Source organism: Panthera onca, chromosome A1 (genome assembly GCF_046562875.1).
Source record: "Panthera onca isolate mPanOnc1 chromosome A1, mPanOnc1 haplotype 2, whole genome shotgun sequence".
Classification (NCBI taxonomy): Eukaryota; Metazoa; Chordata; class Mammalia; order Carnivora; family Felidae; genus Panthera; species Panthera onca.
Window position 1 is genome coordinate 196,188,795 of NC_138339.1, and position 21,442 is coordinate 196,210,236.

Genomic DNA, 21,442 nt, shown 5'->3' on the forward strand with positions numbered 1-21,442 from the left:
AATCAAACATGTACATATACAGAAGCTATGCGTGCTTTCTCCTCTTGTTTTTTTATTCATCAATTTGTGCTTGATTTAGTTTTATTTATTGACTTGTTTTATGTCTTGAAATTCAGAATTTAATAAAAGATAGTATTAATAACTATCTTTGTAGTTTATTCTTTAATGTATAGAAATTTTATGTACTCAATCTCTTATAACTGGACATTTTAATAGTTTCCAGTTCTTGAATTAAGAATAGTGCTGGGGCGCCTGGGTGACTCAGTCAGTTAAGCACCGGACGTCAGCTCAGGTCATGATCACATGGTTCATGGGTTCGAGCCCTGAGTCGGGCTCTGGTACTGACAGCTCAAAACCTGGAGCCTGCTTCAGATCTGTGTCTCCATCTCTCTCTGGCCCTCCCCCTCACACTCTGTCTCTCTCTCTGTCTCTCAAAAATGAATAACCTTAAAAATTTTTTAAATACTTTTGTCTTTATGTACATCCTTTGTGAGCATGGGTACACATTTTAGGTGGGTATAGACCTGGAACTGCAATTGCTAGGCTACGTGGCATTCTTGTGTTCAGCTTTAGTAGATACTGCTTTTGCAAGCTGTTTTCTGAATTTATTTACACATTAAAAGTGTATTCAAATTCTGGGTACTCAGGGGGTACCTGGATGGCTCAGTCGGTTAAGCGTCCAACTTCGGCTCAGGCCATGATCTCACAGTTCAAGAGGTCGAGCCCAGCATTGGTCCCTCTGCTGTCAGTGTGGAGCCTGCTTCAGATCATCTGTCTGCCTCTCTCTTTGCACCTCCCCTGCTCTCTCTCTCTCTGTCTCTTTCTCAAAAATAAAAACATTAAAAAAAATTCTGGATACTATATACCTCCCTGACTTGGTAATGTCATTCTTTTATCTTTTATGTTTTTTATACATTCTAGTGGATAGAGCTATCACATTCCACTAAAGATTAATGGGATTGAACATTTTAAAAATGTTTATTAGTCATTTGTCTATCTTCTTCTTGAAGTATATGTCTTGAAGTATATGGCTTTTAAATTGGCTATACATGGAATTCATCATTTTGGTCGTTTCTCTTGTCCTTGTAATTTTTGGTCAGCTAGGTTATGTAATATCTTAAGAAATCCTGTTTTCCTCTAATAGCATACTTCATAACAAGTATCAGAGTGTAACAGTATTTAATCTTAGTTTTTATTCATGAAATTGTTACATTTTGAGTACTTTTGTCCCAAATTTAATCCATATATTCTCCGTAAGTATTTTAAATGACTTCATTTTCAAATAATCTTTCTCCTTTAAATCAAAATATTATAGCTCTCATTTGAGTATCTTTTTTTTTCCTGAGTGTGATTTAATGACCTCAAAATTCTGTGATTTGATGACTGTCTATTAATGTCTAGTTGCTTTTTCTGTTTTACTCAGAGAGAAACATAATTACTAGAAAGTGACCTTTCATGGTTCAGACTCATGGCAGAAAATTGTTTCAGCATCACCCTCGACAGGCGTTTACCTTTTTCTCATCTCTACTGACATGATTTTTTTTCTCCTTGTTTTGTTTTCACATATCGCTAATGTGTCATTCTAACCTGACTGTTGCTTTTCTGAAGATTATTTTGAATAATTTTCCCAATTAGACTAATAAAAGCCAATTAACAGTCCTTTTAAGTTTAGATTCTTTATGATACCATTTGTTGAGGAAAAATAAATAATTGCTTCATGGCTTAAACTTAATGAGTATATTCCGATAAATTCAAGAACAAAATTATATCAATTTCATGAAACATTTTGGTCAATCTTCCAATAAGACAGAGTAAGCTAAGTGGTAGATATGTCATCTGATGCCGGCAGAGTCAACATACTTGATAAATGAAGGAAACACAACAAAAGAGTGAATAGACATTGCGATGTGGTCATTGGCCATATAAAACCTCAGAGTCCCCAAATAGTATCTGTTCTAGTGAGTCTTTTTGTTTTTTCTTTGCTCTCTGTTGATTCTCTCAAACTTTGTAGCTAAACGGTCTTTCTGGTTTGTTTCTCTTTATTTCCTGAGTTAGCTCAAGAAGCAGATACTGATACTGTCTGAGTACACCCATAAATAGGCCTGAATTTTTAATCAATGTATGCTACAGAGAATCTTCAAAACAAACAAGAAAAAAATAGCTGGGTTCGCTTCATGATTCACTGTGGCAAAACTTATTCTGCTCATTCATTCAAAACTTCATACTAATAATACTCACGGGGCAGTTGCAATTTCTGTGCAGCCTGAAACTGACACAGTTTGAAGAATCTTACAAAGTAAATGTGTGTTGTTTTCTCCAGTGTGCACCAATATCTAGCACAGTAACTTAAGCCTCAAGGACTGTCATTTGCAAGGCACCTTCCAAGAGAGATACTATTTCTAGTTTTGTATTCAACTTTACTATTCTTTTCCATAAGCTGGGATCCCAAATTGCCTAAGTTTTTGTATGATAAATAATTTGTATTAAAATTGTATTGTCTTAGATTCACACATTAAAAAACAACTCCTTGTTTGCTGAGTTTCCCTGGGACTACAAAGAGGCTCAGGAAGTATGTAATTTATCTCCTGGAAAAAAAATTTTTTTTAAGCTGGGACTTAGTTAATTTAACAGATTTACAGAAAGTGGGGGAGCACTGTAACGAAAAGGCACAATTTGTGTCAAGCCCCTGAGTGTGACATGCAAACAAAAGGAAGACAAGTTAAGTTTGTCTGTGACATAATGAGAGAGAGTGGCCGCAAGGATTTGGAGAGAAAGGCAGACCCTGGGTCATACAGCAACTTAGCTAAGGTAAAGATGTTATAAAAGGTTAAGAAAGGGCAGTGACACGGTTGCATTTTATGAAGATCACTCTGGCTGAAGAATAATTTATAATTTTCCAAGGAAACTATAAAATTATCAGAGTCTCATCACACTAGTAGACTGGATATAGTGTATTCCTGTGGTCCAAAGGGATTATTGGATAAACCATGCCTCAGAACTAGAATGTAGAGCAAAGGAAGACAGTTCATTTGAGCTCCCTGTGGAGCATGGCTGCTTCCAGATCCCTCAGTCTGGCATACACTACCTGTTATGATTGACACCTCGCCTTCCTTCACTCCACTTCTACCGGCTGCCTTCCAGCGCCCTATGTCCCAGCCATACCGAATCACTCAGTTTACTCGAACATGCTGACACGGTACACACACTTTTGCCCTTTCACAGATTCATCTCTCTGCTTCAATTTCTTTTCCATTTTTTTTTTTCTTAATATCTCGTGACTCTGCACTCACCTCCCACTGTCCACCTAGTTTCTCTGCTCAAATTTTCACCTCATCTTTGGATACATTTGAAATCTCTCCAAAGTGACACAACTCTAGCCTAGCACAACTCTCGTTGGTTCTCTGTGTGCATTAAATTCCATGTGGCAACATCAATACTAAAAGGATTCAGGTTATTGCATTTGAGGACAATAGTGTCAGGAAGTATTAAAAATGCATTAGATTTTCTTTTACCCAAATAAAACCTAAATGAGACCATTTACATTATTTTCCATCATCCAAAGCCTAGTTCAATCTGTACCTTTCCATAAACCACTTTTTTAACTTCACCCATTTAAATTTAATCATTCCTTCTTTTGTGTCCCCAGGACACATGATTAATACTTTTTTCTGCCATTTGTCAAAATCTTATTTCAGGGGAACATAGGTGCCTTTTCTTTGACAAATTCTATAGATGAATCACCCTTTTTCAAGAACTGAAATCCAAGAACTTAATCCATTTAAAAAAATGTACAAACATTTCAAGAACTGAAATCCAAGAACTTAATCCATTTAAAAAAATGTACAAACATGTACCCGCCATGGTGATTTGTCAAAGAAAATAAATCAAATCTGCCCTCAGAGAGCTTACATTATGTTAAAGGGAAATAGAAAACATGAAAGGAAGGAAATGCAGAATTGTAATCGGTGGAGAGGAGTTGCTGGCAAGGAAATATGGAAGGATTAGGTAGTAGAGACCATTTCTACCAGGTGTTAGGTTAGTGAATTCTACCAATTTTTGGAATGTGGTTAATTGACCCCAATTCCTGTGCATATTTACAAGTAGAGGTTTCTTGTAAAAAAAAATGGGCATGTTCTAATAATTAGAGTTAAGTGTTTTCTATCAGACTTCTACATACAACCTTGCTTACCAGCCATGTTGCAATGTCAGCAAATCTAAACTAGATTTGCCACAGGCATCCACGTTTCATAGCAACAGGAACAAGAGCATTCACAGAACCTGTTGTAAGCTTACTGAAATTCTGCTCGCTGTACTGTAAGATACTCTAACAGGAACATCTCATGAGAGAGCTCTCGGAAGGGCAGATACTAGAGTATTCTGACAGCAGCACTGACAAGACTTCTCTTGGGATCAGATTAAAGAGTTCTCTATCCATTGAGAAACAAAGGATCACACAGAGTTCTGGATCCAGGGAGTTGCTTCAAAGGTTTTACACTGTGGGGGGTGTGAAATTCTTATATTTTTATTATGCAAAGGAAGGGATGTCTGAAAGTTTCTAGGTAACAATACATTGTGAGTGAAAATTATATTTTGAATATCATCGGCTTAGTCAGTAAGACCTTCAAATATGGAAGCAGTGGTATTGGAAACACTTTCTGTAGCCATGAAACTGGTAGCCAAAGGGTTAATGGAACTGCTGTAAGCTGCAGACTAATAAGAACAGCTGTGAGGTTTTACTCAGATCTTTTTGTTTTGCCTTTGAATTTCCCTCACTCTCCTACTTCAGGAGGGTGGAGGGGGTAGATTTGAGACTTGTCCTTCAGTCTCTTTGTTTGGCTGCCTCTGGAGTAAATCCTTTCCTTGCTGCATATGCCATGTCTTAGTGATTGTCTTTGCCGCACATCTGGCAGAGGGACTTAAGTTTGTTTACGGATTTGGTGAGCCAGGCAGAAGCTCTTTGCCCTTGGTTTGTAGGTCCCCAGCTGCTAACAGGCGTTAGGTGATGAGTCCATGCAGCAGCTGGGACTCTTTGTCCTAGAGAACATCCCTGGGGCCCCATTCCTACTATGGCAAGGAAATGGTTTTTGATTTCAGTTTGGACAGACATCTCATGGTGAGTATTTTGTGTGCAACCACAGATGAGCTTAGTCTTCTCCAGTTTGGTTTGGTTTACATTCTTCTACCCATTCGGTTACCTCCAAATATGGGGTTGTGTTCTTTTGGCTTCTTTTTCTTGATTAAGAAAAGGATGACTAGGAAGCCATTTAGTTCAGTAGGTGACGTTCTGACTTTTAGGGAGGAACCAGTGCTCACAGAGTTACTCTGGACTTAATTTGGTTTGGTTATTGATGCAGCTTATAGTAAAAAACAACTTTGTTCCCATTGGAGAATGGAAAATGATAGTTTGACCCCTGCATGTGGCCCTTTGGGCTGTATTCTTTAAAACTTGGCAATCTTTTTTTTGTGCAATACTGCTTGGACACAATATTTGTTAGACTCCAGATAAAAATGGCCAATTAATGGATCCATAAATTGTAATACCATCTTGCAATTAGATTTGTGTTGTAAAGAGAGATATTTGGAAATTAGGCCTTTAACATGTTTTTTGTTATCTTGTTTATATATTTTATGTGTCTCCACATATGTTGTAAATGTGATATTTTCTGTACTTCTGGATTGTATTGCTAAAATTAATTTGCAAAAGAGCTCTATTTAGTCAGTTTAAAGGTAAACACTTATAAAAATTGGGCATTCTAAGACTCAGAAATATAGAAACTAACCCAATTGTTTTGCAAGTTCACATGATCTGGGAAACTAATTCAGTTAAAGATAATTTAATGTTGTTTTAATTAAAATGGACATGTCTTCAGAATTCTCAGAATTATGTATGAAATTTTTATTCTTTCTGTGCTTATTGAATGTCAAATAAGTTCAACTTATCTCCATTGAAAAATTCATCAGAAAAGAAAAAAAAAAACTTGGACTTTGTCCAATGCCTCATGAAGTTTTATGGGTAATCTAAAAATAAAAAATAGATATAAATAATTTTAATACATGTAATTAAGACTACTGGAAATAATAAGGGAAACAACTCTGTATGCAAGGGAAATGAGACTGGGTATTTAAAAAGGGAAAACTTAGGACAAACTCTGAATGTAAAAAAGACAGCTGTAGAAGGTTTATGAGAAGGGAATCTTTGGAAAGGAATTTTGTATGTGGTTCAGACTGACTAAGATTATGGAGATTAGTATGTAAAGTAGTTTATTGGGGAAGAGAAGGAAGCATACGAAGCAAGATTAGGCAGAAGCTGAGCAGTGATACAATATCAACAGAAGCCTTAACTAATTCTCTGAGGAGTTCCAAAAGTTGAATTACCCTTCATAACTATTCTAAATTTAGGCAAAAAGGTTGGACTTTTATGACAGTCATAGGATGTGACCACCTGGGCAGAGGGCATGCCCTTGGCAAGGCAGCTGTCTTCAGTCAAGGCGATCCCTGATGGCCTTTGAGAGCTGAGGACTCTTGGCAGCCTTCCTATAGCTGAGAGTCCTTCATTCCTGATAGAGATTCTAGTCAGCACATCACAGCATCTAGCGCAAGAACTCAGATCCATGCAGTGCCCTGGATGTCCTTGTCTCAATAAGTATATATCAACATGGGAGATAACGGGGAGGAATAAAGGAGGAACTACATACATTTTTTTAAAAAAAATTCATCTTGTTGGAATATAATGTATTTTTGACTAATTAGGCTTATTTCTTTGGTATGTCAAATTACACAAGCATTGTCAGATAAGTGATGATAAATCTTCTTAAGTTGTATTATATGGTTGAATGTTATAACTATTCTAGAAATTATACAAAATCCCTAAGGTTTTGATACATTCTGGTGTAAATGTCATCAAGTGTAATTCTAATTATTAAAGTGTTGTATGTCACAGAATTTTCTTGTCAATTTCACCATAATGACAAATACAGGTCTCTGATATCTTTAAGGTCATAAAACTCAACTAAGAATTTCCAGAAGTAATGGGAAAGCTGCATCCAAAGAGGCTCTTCTTTCTCTAAAGTTTTCTCTTCCAGACTTAAGGCTATCTATGACTTACAGAAATTTGATAAAATATTTCTTTGTAAACAAATATGAAACATTTATCTTTTTCTCTTTACAATCCTTCCAGAAATCAAAAATTCTCAGTGAGTATTCTTATATTTCCATGATAATGTATTTATTTGCAGGAGTTCAGTAAGAATCTGGTCTCCTTGTGACAGGACACTGTTGGAAACACTCATTTGACTGAGGCTTTGGCTGGACAGTCGTATTTGAGGGAGCCAATCATAGACTCAGATATAACCATGTAGTTTCTAAGAGCCAAGGTTGGCTTTGTGCAGCCAATGAAGCCCCTTGAAAAAATCCTAAAACCTTGTTTATAAGATTCCCAGGAGTCATACCAGGGCACTTCCTGGTAGGTGCAGAAACTTCAGGATATTTGGGGGACTTATAGATGAGAGGAATTCATCCAGATCTGCAGGTATTGCAGGCAAAGCCTGATAGCAAGTATTCTCTTAGCCTTGAGAAACTTAAAAATTCAATCTGAAATTCCTTATGAAAATTTCCAGCAAAAGGCACCTGGGTGGCTCACTTGGTTAAGCATATGACTTTGGCTCAGGTCAGGATCTCACAGTTTGTGGGCTGGGCTCTGTGTTGGGCTCTGCACTGACAATGTAGAGCCTGCCTGGGATTCTCTCTCCTCTCTCTCTCTCTCTCTCTCTCTCCCTCTCTCTCTGCCCCTTCCTTGCTCACACGCTCTCTCTCTCTCTCAAAAGAATAAATAAACAAGCAAAACTAAAGAAAAAATTCCAGAAAAGTAGATTAAAAAAAAAAAAAGAAAAGAAAAGAAACCTATATTGGCCAATCACTATTCTTATTGTGTTTATGTAAATAATGAACCCAAGTTTGTTAAAATTGGACTTATTTTACAAATTAGTCTTAATTTGGCTATCTTTGGAAATGAGGGTGATTTTAGAGAGATATTCTGTTTCAGTAATATGCCTTTGTGGATGTTAGATTCTAGCTCTGATTAATTGTCTTTGAATATTTGTTGTTTGCCTAAAAAACTGGACGAGATCCTGAATTATTCTGTTTTCTCAAATATCTGGCAAGACTCTCCCAACAAAAGTTTCCATTTTTTTTTTCCCATTCTCTTGACTTGGAATCACCAAGAACTAAAACCACTATTTTTTCCTGAAACCCTGAAAACTGAAACTAGACAACTTGAGGTAAACTTCAGAGAAAAATTGCCACACGGTCCATGTTTAGATGATCTTAATGGCTGTTCCTATATAGGCCACTCAGAAAGATCACCAGAGACACACAGATAATTCAATAGGTTTATTCTGGCCATCCCAATTTGATGCATCTGCCATTGGGAAATCCAGACACTGAGATGTTTATGGACAGACAGTTTCATGGATCAAAGATGAGGAAGAGCTGGATGCAGTGGTAACCCATCAGTTATTGTCCACTGTTGAGGGCACCAGAAATTATACTGTACAAGAACCCAAGGGCACAGTTGGGAAGATTAAGCTGCCAGGTTGGCAGTCCATACAAAAACTCCAAAGACTCTATAATGGCTTTAGTACTAGACATAGACATAACTAAATAAAAACCCCAATATTCCTTGGAGACCTCAAAAGAGCTAAGGAATGGGGATTTGGACACCATGCTGGCATTAAAAACAGATGGATATATATTGAATCCTTATCCCAGAACACTGTATGGAAGAAATGATTAACCATATTCCCCAAAGCATCCAATAAAGGCGAAATACTACTCTTCAGTGGATCCGGAAGTGTATTGTTGGTCCCAGTCTTCAGAGAACTATGGAAAAATGTGACACTGTAATAAAAACAATCCTAAGGCTGGGCTCTTCCCATTCTAAAAGGTGTACAACTTTGGGGTGCCTGGGTGGCTCAGTTGGTTAAGTGTCCAACTTCGGCTCAGGTTATGATCTCATGGTCTGTGGGTTTGAGCCCCAAGTCAGGCTCTGTGCTGACAGCTCAGAGCCTGGAGCCTGCTTTGGATTCTGTGTTGCCCTCTCTCTCTGCTCCACCCCTGTTCATGCTCTGTCTCTCTCTGTCTCAAAAATAAACATTAAAAGGTATACAACTTAGAGGCACTGGACCTGGAGAAGACTGGTAAGTAGACTTTACCATGATGCCAGAAACAATAGGTAATTTTCAATATTCACTAGTATTTGTAGACCCTTTTACAAGCTGGATTGAAGCCTTTCCATGACCTTCAGAAAAGGCCTCAGAAGTTGTCAAAACAGTTGCAAGCAAAATCATTCTTAGGTTTGGATTGCCACTAACAATTCGGAGCAACAATGGACCAGCATTTGTGGCAAACGTCACATAAGCAGTGTTCAATGCCTTGGTCATTGAATGGAAATTACACATTTCCTGGACTCCACCCAACTGAAAAAAAAAAAAAAAAAAGAACTTTGGCAAAGATATGCCAAGAAACCAACTTAACATGGGGGAAAAAAACCCTTAGGTAAGAGTGGCCCCTAGAAGTAGGCAGGGATTAAGCCCCTGTGAAATGTGAAGACTCTTCCTACATTCTTCCATGATTTAGAAGTCCCTGATGGGGCTTACATTAGGAAATTGGATATTATCAGGTACATTCAACACAGCAGGTTGATGTACCCCACCGTTATACCCTACACCTCCCAAATTCTGGAGACTTGCTGTTATTAAAGACATAGGAAACCGAGCACTTAGAGTAACAGCTCCAACCTTGTTGGACAGGATCTTATGAAGTGCTTTTTACCACCCATTCTTCAGTGAAACTTAAGGGAATTAAGCCATGATTCATCATACATGCATGACAAGAATCCACAGGTTCCCTACACACAGTCAGTAAGGAGAACTTTGAAATAGCCTGCTTGGTCTAGCAAGTCTCTGATGGACCTAAAACTGCTATTTAGGAGAACTGGTTTGAAGATATCAGTCAATAAGTACAATAAGCTACTTGTTTACAACAAATCTCCCCTAAGGTCCTAGATAAAACAGAGTGATAACCAAAGTACAAAAACTTTGGTAATGCAGAATGTTGGGTTTCAACCTGGAACTAAATGCTCCATTCCTCTAATCCCAATCTTCCCCCATTCCAGCAGAAAGTAAATAGAGAGGTCATCATCCCAATTCCCTCAAGAATGAGCAATGATCAAAAGACAGTGGGGATGGAAACTAGTAACCAAAAAGTTAACAGGGCTACTCTCAGCTGCAATTTTTTTTCATTTTTTCCCCCAAGTTTATTTATTTATTTTGTAGGCAGAGGGTAGAGAGGGAGAGAATCCCAAGCAGGCTCCACATTGTCAGCACAAAGATTGACACTTGGCTTGATCCCACAAACCATGAGATCATGACCTGAGCCAAAATCAAAAGTCGTACACTTACCTGACTGAGCCACCCAGGTGCCCCTCAGTGGCAAAGTTTCACCAGCTATTTTCCATTTGACTTTAGATTTCCCCTACTCTACTCTTTCAGAAGGGCAGTTTTGAGGCTTGCCCTTCTGTCTCATTTGGCTGCCTCTGGAATATACCCTCCCTTTGTTGCATACTCCATGTTTCAGTGATGGTCTTTGCTACTCATCAGGCAGATGAACAAGGGTTTGGTTACAGTCATCCCAAAGTATGCACTATTGATAAAGTATGACTATTAAAAATTATAATAATATACTATATTGTAAAGTATGAACTATTAACAATGTATAAAGTTAATTAAATAACTTTACCCAGGATACAGTTTATACAATGTTAATTTTCTTGGAAAAAGACAAAATGAGATCAGGAAAGACTTTCTAGCATAAGTGATGAATCACTGTTATCTACTCCCAAAGCCAAGAGCACACTGTATACACTGTATGTTAGCTAACTTGACAATAAATTACATAAAATAAAATAAATAAGCAAAAAACAAAATAAAAGATGGATTATTTAATTTTATTTATTTTGAGTATTTTTGATGTACATTGTTACAGTAGTTTCTGGCATATAAGATAATGATTTAAGTTCTCTATATCTCATGTTATGCTCACATAGTTATGTTATAACTACCATCTGTCACCTTCCTTACAGCACTATTATAATATCATTTATAACTACCATCTGTCACCTTCCTTACAGCACTATTATAATATCATTGACTATATTCTCTATTTTGTGCCTTTTATTCCCATGACTTGTTTCATGACTTGAAGCCTGTGTCTCCCCTTTGCCTTCACCAGTTTTGCCCACTCCCACCCCTTTCCCTCTAACAACCTTCAGTTTGTTCTCTGTAGTTATTTACTTTTTAAATGTATTCATTTTTTTATTTTAGAGAGAGAGAGAGAGGGAGAGGGGCAGAGGGAGAGAGAAACTATATATATATATATATATATATAAATAAATAAAATATATATAATATATAAATAAATATAAATATATATATTTATATAAATATAAAATATGTAAAAAATATATTTTTTAACTTTTAACATTTATTTTTGAGAGACAGAGACATAATGCAAGTGGGGGAGGGGCAGAGAGAGAGAGGGAGACACAGAATCTGAAGAAGGCTCCAGGCTCCACGTTGCCAGCAGAGCCCAATGTGGGGCTCCAACCCATGCACCGCAAGATCACGACCTGAGCCAAAGTCGAACGCTTAACCTATTAAGCCACACAGGTGCCCCAGAAATAAAATCTTAAGCAGGCACCATGCTCATCATTGAACTTGACAAGGTGCTCAATCCCAAGACCCTGGGATCATGATCTAAACCAAAATTAAGATTCGGATGCTCCACCAACTGAGCCACCCAAACGCCTCTATTCTCTTATTTATAGGTCTAACTCTTCTTTTTGTTTGTTTATTAACATGTGGAATCTAAAGAAACAAAACAGAAGGTAGATTCTTAAAGGGGGAGGGTGCACTCCTACTTTTTTCTTTGTCCTGATGTTTGAACTGTGGTTGTGATAGCAGGGGCTACCTCAGGCAATCAGCACAAGAGAGTTTGCAGAGAGCTCTACAATGGGATTTTAGCATTACTGTACATTTCCTAAGTAAGAAGTGCTCACAGCAATTGTTTTTTCACACTGTCCTGCAAGGATATTTGTAAATCAAACAGCTATGGAAGATAGAACCACTGTCTTTCTTTGGAGCAGAGAGCAGATTCATTCCTTGGCCAGAATAATAAAGATAATGGCTCCTTTCACAGCAAAGCTTGGCAGGTTTGTTGGCAGCTTTCTTTAATGAATTAGCATTTCCTAAACTTAATGTTCCTCAGATGTGAGAAAGGCCAAGCCCCGCTGCATGTGCAGTATTTACTTGAGTCTCTTATCTACCCATTGCGACTTGGCAGGGGACAAGACCCAACGTAAACATGAAGCTCATGTTGCTTATTGTGCTGTGAATAGTAGCATTTTTTTCCTCTGACCTAGGAGTCTTTTGTCTTCTTCCAGCATGTATGAAGCTAAGATAGGCTAATTTGTTAGATTTCAAGTAGTAAAAGAATTTCAGATTACTCACAGTTCTTGACAAAAGGTCATACTCTACAGATGATATGCTTTCAAGTGGGAAACAGCCTGGGTCTCAACACGTTTTAACCCATATCCAAATACAGGATTTGTTTCCTGAAACTGCTATATTTTATTTACTACAATTTTAAATATGTGGCACTCGCTCAGATGGGCACCTGGAAATTAGGTCTTTAAACACTGAGACCTGGTAGCTAGACTTGAGGTTAAACTCATCGGTGTGCTGAATAAACACATAAGTTAGGGAAAGTAGTGTGGGAAGACTCAGATTCTTGCCATTCTCTGCAAAATTCAGAAAAGTTTACTCACATCAGGGATATTTTTGATCTCCTGCCAATTTTTGACATGCAAGGGATATATTGGTCAATACTCACATTAAACTGAACTAGGAACCTGATGATGCCTAAGAATGTTATTTCTCTGTGCTTTTCTCATTGCACACGAGTGGAATCCCAGTGCAGCAGCATACCACACAAACCCTTCATTCTCACCAGCTGCACTTCTTCGTCCCCTCCTTCCCCACCACCCCTTCCGTCAACGTGACATACCTGCCACTCTTTATTTATCACCTGCTGTGACCTTTCATGCCTCTTGTCTTTATGCATAATGCTTTCCCTGCATGTAATGCTTTCCCCCCTATTTCTTCATCGTACAAATTTCTACTCATCTTTCAACTCTAAGTTAAAATGTCACGTTTCCTTTCCCGCTGTGAAACTGTCAGCTGCCACTTCCTATCATGTCAGTGCATTTACTTCTAGCATCAGATTCTTCTCTGCTCTTCAGATTCTCAGCATCTAATTTGTCATTGGAGTGAAACAAAGCAGGGAATTAACCTAAGTTATGACTAAATAGCTTGTGAGGGCAGATCTGAGAAGATAATTGTCCATGTAGTTATGTGTATACATTATAGCCTTTTTTCTAACTGCTTGAGAATATACTGTTTCTATCTCTTGGTTATTTTTATAACTTTAACAATACTTACAGCAATAGTTATTATTGTTACTTATTTTTCCATTTAATTCTTAGTCACTTAGCAAATTTATGTTTCAAAATAAGTGGATTAGAGATGTTGTTTGATAGCATATATTTGTAAAGTACATAATTTTCAAAATCTTTCAAGTATTAAAATACATCATTAGTTTTAACTAGGAATTCATAAAGCAGTCCAAAATGACACTATTATCTTTTACACAAATGACAGTTTCCTCATTTCTTTTTCAAAGTTCATTTTTGAGGAAAAATTCAGTGCATTTACTCTTATCAAGTAATTTTGCCTTTGTATTAATCAATATATTATACTGAAATTATAGTAATTTCATTGTTCACCTGTGGACTATATAATACCATAAAATCTATATAGAAAAACATTATGAGTGGCATGTACCAAATGAAAGAAACCATGATAACATAGCCTAAGCTGCAGTAGGTAATTTATAAAATAATAGCTACTATACATCAAACATTTATGTTACAAAAGGGACTGTCAAATATTATGTCATTTTCATTAAGGCATGACATAAATTTCTTTTTTGTGTAATCCCTGTGTTACTGGATTTTATTAAGGGAGGGTTCACACAGAAGAAAGGGACTGAATAGTGTTTGAAATATGCATAATTACATTAAAGAAGTCATTGATGTTGTAACTTGTGAACTTTGCAGGACTATTTAATTTCCAAATAAAAAGCTATACTCCCAAGCTCAATATTTGAATTCTGTAATGTAAGCAATATGCTTAATTATCATTAGTTTCTATATACATTTAACTATATATTTGTAGGTTAGTATTTTAAATAATTACAGAAAAAGAAAACGTGTGATACATTCTTGCACATAAATACTGTATTAGCAATGCTGGGTTCACCTAAATCAATACTATAATTTGTCAGTGTAATGTGTATAAATAAAAGAGGAGCTTGAAGTCAACAATTCCTTTAAAACAATAGAAAAAATGGGGGATACTTTTCTTATATATAAATTCTGTACCAGGGATTGTGCAAGATGCCTTGTATGGAGATACTTACTCAATAAGTAAAATTTCTGCAAAATTTTACATTTTAAATAATATCTAAATTTTAATAATTTAAATGACAAATATTTAAATTTTAATAATTTTAATTTTAAATTTTAATAATATCTCATGATTAGAGCGTACTTCTTTTGAGTTAGATGTTCATAGAAATAAATGAAGTTCAGATTTCATAAAGTATTTAGAATGAGAAAAACTTCTTAGTGAATATTTCACTTCTGGGTGTTTCTGCGAGTTAAATTGCCCAACACTTGTCCTTTAAAATGTTCCTGTTGGTTAATTTCCACACACTGAAGACTGAGACCTAGCAGACAACCATGAGTAATCAAGCAAAGAGGCCTACAGCCATAAAGGGCACACTTGGGCAGTCAGTTACATTTTATCATGCTCAACATTAAGAGAAACATAAAACCGCTTTTTAAAAAATATGTATCTAGGATATGAAATCAGTTTAAACATCATTTTCTAGAGTTACTAAAGAATATGAGAGCATGCATTTGCAAATCTAAGACCTGAATGATTTTATATACTAGACAATAGTGTCTTCCTGCACATTTACTTAAACTTAATACTGTATTTTCCAGTTTCTATTTCCTATTATATTAATTATAATGTCCCCTGGCTAAAGCAAAAATTCCATAACATCTAATCTTATTAAAACACATTTGAGGGTGGCTGAGCCTGGGTGGCTCAGTTGGTTAAACGTCTGACTTTGGCTCAGGTCATGATTTCCTGGTTCACTGTTCGAGCCCCACATTGGGCTCTCTGCTGTCAGCACAGAGCCCGCTTCAGATCCTCTGTCTGCCTCTCTCTTGCATGCATGTGAGCAAAAATAAATAAACATTAAAAAAAACCATTTGGGACTCATATGGTGATCGAAAATATATTTTTAAAGATCTTCTCCTTTTTTATATTTTGTCATTCAGACCACAAGATTAAATCTTGTTTTTTTGATTGTGTTTTTAGGTTATATTCAGTTGGAGGTCGTGATGGAAGTTCCTGTTTGAGTTCAATGGAATACTATGATCCTCATACAAATAAGTGGAACATGTGTGCTCCAATGTGTAAGAGGAGAGGAGGTGTTGGAGTGGCCACGTGCGATGGTTTTCTCTATGCAGTAGGAGGTCATGATGCTCCTGCTTCAAATCACTGTTCCAGGTTACTAGATTATGTAGAAAGGTAAGATCTAAGATCACAGTTACAGTGAGAGAAATAACGTGAATTACAATGATGCCTAATTTAAGTGATTGTAAAAACTGCATAATTTAAGGAAGGGTAAATTCTACTTTCTAAATCTCTTTCTGTTTGTCTCTTTATCCAACCCTCCCCCCATACACACATACACACACTTTCATTATTTTCTTTTTAATTCCAGCATAGTTAACTTACAGTGTTATATTAGTTACAGGTGTACAATATAGTAATTCAACAATTCTATATATTACTGAGTGCTCATTGAGATAAGTGTACTTTTAATCCCCATCACCTATTTCACCCATCTCCTACCCACCTACACTCTGGTAATCATCTATTTGTTCTCTACAGTTAAGAGTCTGTTTTGTTTTGCTTTGTTTTGTTTGATTCTTGTTTTAATTTTTCCTTTTTTTTTTCTTGAATTCCACACGTGAGTGAAATCATATGGCATCTGTCCTTCTCTAACTGGCTTATTTAGCTTGCCATTATACTCTATAGTCCCATCCATGTTGCTACAAATGGCAATATTTCATTCTTTTTATGGCTGAATAATTTTCCATTGTGTATGTATACCATATCTTCTTTATTCTTTCATCTATTGATGGACACCTGGGCTGCTTCCATAATTTGGCTGTGGTAAATAATGCTGCAGTAACATAGGTATGCATATATCCTTCCGATTTAGTATTTTTGTATTCTTTGGGTAAATACCCACTAGTGTGATTACTGGATCATACAGTAGTTCTATTTTTCTCCACATCCTCACTGACACTTGTTTCTTGTGTTTGATTTTAGCCAGGCTGGCAGGTGTGAGGTAATATCTCATTGTGGTTTTGATTTGCATTTCCCTGAGGATGAGTGATATTGAGCATATTTTCATGTCTATTGGCCATCTGTAGGTCTTCTTTGAAAAAGTGTCATGTCCTCTGCCCATTTTTTAATTGGATTTTTTTAGTGTTGAGTTTTATAAGTTCTGTAGATATTTTGGATACTAATCCTTTATCAGATACGTCATTTGCAAATATCTTCTCCCTTTCCATAGGTTGCCTTTTAGTTTTGTTGATTGTTTCTTTCACTGTGAGGATGCTGTTGTTATTGTTGTTGTTTGCTTTGTTTTGTTTTGTTTTGTTTGATGAAGTCCCAGTAGTTATTTTTGCTTTTGTTTCCCTTGCCGCAGAAGAAACTAGAAATTAGTTGCTAGGGCCAGTGTGAAAGAGGTTACTGCCTGTGATCTCTTCTAGGATTTTTATGGTTTCCTGTCTTACATTTAGATCTTTAAACTATTTTCAATTTATTTTTGTGTATGGTGTCAGAAGGTGGTCCAGTTCAATTTTTTTTTTGCATGTAGCTGTCCAATTTTCTCAACACCATTTGTTGAATAGACTTTCCATTTCACAATGTATATTCTTGCTTCTTTTGTTGAAGTTTATTTGACCATATAATTGTAGGTTTCTTTTTGGACTTACTTTCATTCTTTCTTGTTTTATTTTTGTCCTTCCTATCTCCTTCCTTTCCTCTTTCCTCACTTCTTTCCTTTCTTTCTTCAACTTTTATTTAAAGCCCTGTAATTTTTTCCACAATAATTTAAAGTAATATTTTAAAAGATCCTTTAAAACAGTTTTAAGTAATCTACTAAATCTATGAATATTTGTTAATTCTTTTTTAAAAGTTAGGTATTTAATTGTTCATCCTATATTGTTCTACTACTCCCTTCCAACTCTCAAAGGTGCATTATGGACTTTCTTTTGTGTCATACCTTTATTAATGGAAGATAGACTTATTAGAACTCTATCTTCTGTAATCCTGGTCCTCTTTTAACTATTCCTAAAAATGGCCAAGTGCACAAAGTTCTGGAGTAGAAATATAGGTTCTCTTTTAATTCTCCCTAAAAATGGTCAAGTGCACAAAGGTCTGGAGTAGAAAGGAACCCTGTCTTCAGGCTTGGGTCCAACAATCCAAACACTTCCTGGCATGTTTATATCTAAGTTCTCTTTAAGGGCTGTATATCACTTGGAGCTATTGTACTGTGTACAGCGATAGTTAGTGAAACCTAAAATGATATTTCTAATTATGTAAGAATACATGCTGATATATGGGGAAGTGAGAATTGGGAATACTGAAGTCAACTGTTATATCAACTGAGATAGGATAAGTAATTCTGTAATGAATAACTTTGAAACTCTCAGTGACTTAATACTGTATTTTTTTTTCTTACTAGTGCTGCATGTCCCTGACAGATCCATGATATCATTGCTCTGCTACTCAGAATAGCAGATAAGCTAAGTATAAGCACTGCTAGTGTTGGAAGGGAAACATGTACACTGTTCACTGGCTCTTAGAGTCCACATGCCAGTAATATAATTCTCTTTTTTCCATACTTTGACAAACCAGTCACATGGCCACAGAAAAATTAATGAGGGTGGGAGAACTTCCACCTGGTAGAAGAACAAGAGATAATTGGTAGATTGCGCTGATGGCAATAACAATTGTCCTCTTCATATTTAGAAATCGCATCCATTATACTCATGCTTGCAGGTGGTATAGTCAGTGGCAGAAAGATGCTCTCTCTTTTATAATGTATTTGTCTAAAGATATGTGATGATTTTTGTTGAGAATAAGGCCATTGCAAGAGATAGCTTTTAGTAAACTGTGCTCAAACTTAAGCCACTTCTTGAATAAAATGTAGAAACATGTTTAATGACATTTCTAGTGTGTGAGATGGACTGGAGATTTATGGCTATCTACACATAGAGGAAAGCAATAAGCTCAACACGGTTTCACTTCACCATTCTCTTGTCCAATGAAATTAGGAACAACAGGTGTTACAGTGAGGACAGTGGTGAAAGGATACCTTTATATACACAAACATGAAGTCATTTATTTAAAACATGCTCCTAATAGACTGACAACTCATTCACATTTTTCTCTGCTAAATTCTTGGGAAAAATAGCAAAAAGAAAAAAAAAAGATTAACATGATGTGGCTCCTGTTTTTACTATATATCTTACATAAATGTTACTAATGAAATGATATTTCATTATTCTCTTCTAACTTTACTGTCTAATGTATTGAAATGTTGTGAATAGAGGCATAAATAATCCAGTCTACAAATATATTTATGATGCAAAATTAAACTTAAATAAGTGTAGCTATTTTAAGTTAGAGGAGTACAATGGGTATGAGCAGTTTAAGTAATGCAGAAGCACACAGCATTATCATGATTCTTATCCCAGCTCATATTATGTGTCAGATTAATAGCATTTTTGTAGTTTCTATCACATATATTCTATAGTGATGATTTCACATGTAAATCATCAATAAATCAAGATACATAATAGTACTCTGTAGGATTATTTTACACATATAATGTAAAGACTGTTTTTTAGTATATAATCTTAGGAAAACAAACCATTAGGAATAACAAGTGGTAGTGTACAATGTTATGTATCATAGATTGACGGATGGAACAAATTTTACTATATGACAAGGATTTCTTATGGAAACATAAAGGTATTACATAATAGTGGTGTTAAAGTAGTTATATAAGACATCAAAAGTTGTAAAGAGTCAGGCTGTCTTAAACACAAAGAACACTGGCATCTCAAATCAGAGCAAGAAAGAAGTCAAGGACTCAACAAGAACAGACAGTTTAGAATAGTTGATGGAACAGTGAAAACCAATTTCACAGCCAACTCTCGCTCTGGTAAGAGCATCCTAGTGGACAAAATTGATGTCCAAAAGATGTAGTGAGTTCTAGCAGAATTGCCCAGAAGGTGCAATCCATAAGACAAAGCGCATGAATCTATTTTTTTATTCAACAAATATTGTTTTGCATGTATTTTCACTGGACTAAATAGAGCTTGAAACTTACTTGAAAAAAAAAAGAGACAAATAAATAATTAGAACTTGAAGATCACAAATAAAACAGGAAACCAGGCAATGAATCAAAAAATATGCTCAAAGGCATCGGTTCTGCTGGCTAATAATAGATCGGGACCACTTTCACCCTAAAATCTGCATCCCAGCCATAAGGCCTGCAAGAGAGAGAGATCAAGATAAGAGCCTCTTAAATCTGCCTTTGTAATGTTCACTCTGCCTTCTTCCAATTTTTTCTCCATATAGTAGTAGCCAGAGAGATTTTTTCATAAGTCAAATTTGACCTGAAAGCACAAGGGAGTTTTCTTGTGTACCTACTATCGATAATATGATAAAAAATAATTTTAAATCAATTTTTTAACATAGCTAGATCCATGTGCTGGTGATGATCAAGATTAGCCTGTTCACCCCTATAATCCTCCCCTTGGTACAATTCTTGGTACAAAGTGAGTCCTCACCAAGCCTATAGTGAATCAGGTAGATGCTAAGAAAAACAGGCCTCAAATTTCTCACAAGGGAAAACATCTGGAAATACACTGTAAATAGGAAGGTATATAGATTAATAGATAAAAAGATAGGGATGCACGGATGTATGGATGGAAGAATGGAAAGATGCATGGATGTGTGGGTGGACTGATGGAAAGACAGAAAAATTTTTGTTTATTTTTCTATTTGCATATGAATGCCCATTTCCACCATTATAGACTGAGTATCAATGATTTACATCCATATATTTTAGGCATTTGTTTTATTGACAAAATTTTTGATAGGGACTAAAATATTAAGCAACTTTTCATATATTTATTGAAAGTTATATCTTTATATCTAACCCAAACACTATTAACAAATAAGCATCTAATAAATTTTTATACATCACTTACAATAAATATAAAACGTCTGTTCAAAATTTACCAAATTCTAGTCTAGTCATATCAGAAAAAGTCACCTAGGGGGGCCTGGGTGGCTCAGTCGGTTGAGCGTCCAACTTCAGCTCAGGTCATGATCTCATGGTCTGTGAGTTCAAGCCCTACATCGGGCTCTGTGCTGACAGCTCAGAGCCTGGAGCCTGCTTCGGATTCTGTGTCTCATTCTCTCTCTGCCCCTCCCCCACTTGTGCTCTGTCTTTCTCTGTCTCTCAAAAATAAATAAATGTAAAAAAAATTTAAAAAAAAAGAAAAGGAAAAGTCACCTAAAATAAGAATACCTAATTTATTTCTGTCCAGATATGGCTCAATATTTTTATCATCTTTAGATCTTTGATAAAGAATGAAATAATGAAAGTTAAGATTTGCTGTCAGACATATAGGGATAAATACATTATTAATTTAACATTTTTAATGTTATTATACACAATAATATATAAGGTAAGAATAGAATTTTGTATTCTTTCATTTCTCTTCTTATTTCAACTTTTTGGTTTGGACATAATCCAAGAATTGTATCAGTTCTAAACAGTGAAAACAGATGATCAAGGAGAGACTTTTTATTTGAATCATAAGCACTTATCCTAGGCCATATAGCATATTAATATACTAACTCATACTTTGACATACGTAAGATTCTAAATTTTCTCAATTTCTACCTGAACTGTTTAAAGTTAAAATGTTTGATTGGGGTTTTGAACTACTTAGTAAGAGATTTTCTTCTTCTTCCTAAGATCTTACTGTTAACATTAGCCAAATGAGCGTAGCATAAAAAAGACTAACTAGTGTGCTGTTAATGTTATTTTTCTATTATTGTGCACACATAATCTTTGCTATTTCTTTGATAAAAAA

At 35.8% G+C, this 21,442-nt stretch overlaps 1 protein-coding gene across 1 annotated transcript in view; it reads left to right on the forward strand.

Moving 5' to 3' along the window:
- The window catches only part of KLHL1 (kelch like family member 1), a 361,829-nt gene that overhangs the window by 321,106 nt on the left and 19,281 nt on the right, over positions 1-21,442 (forward strand). Inside the window, exon 9 of the mRNA XM_060637013.3 lies at positions 15,564-15,776. Coding sequence (XP_060492996.1) covers positions 15,564-15,776 — 213 coding nt within the window. The remainder of the gene's footprint in view (positions 1-15,563; positions 15,777-21,442) is intronic.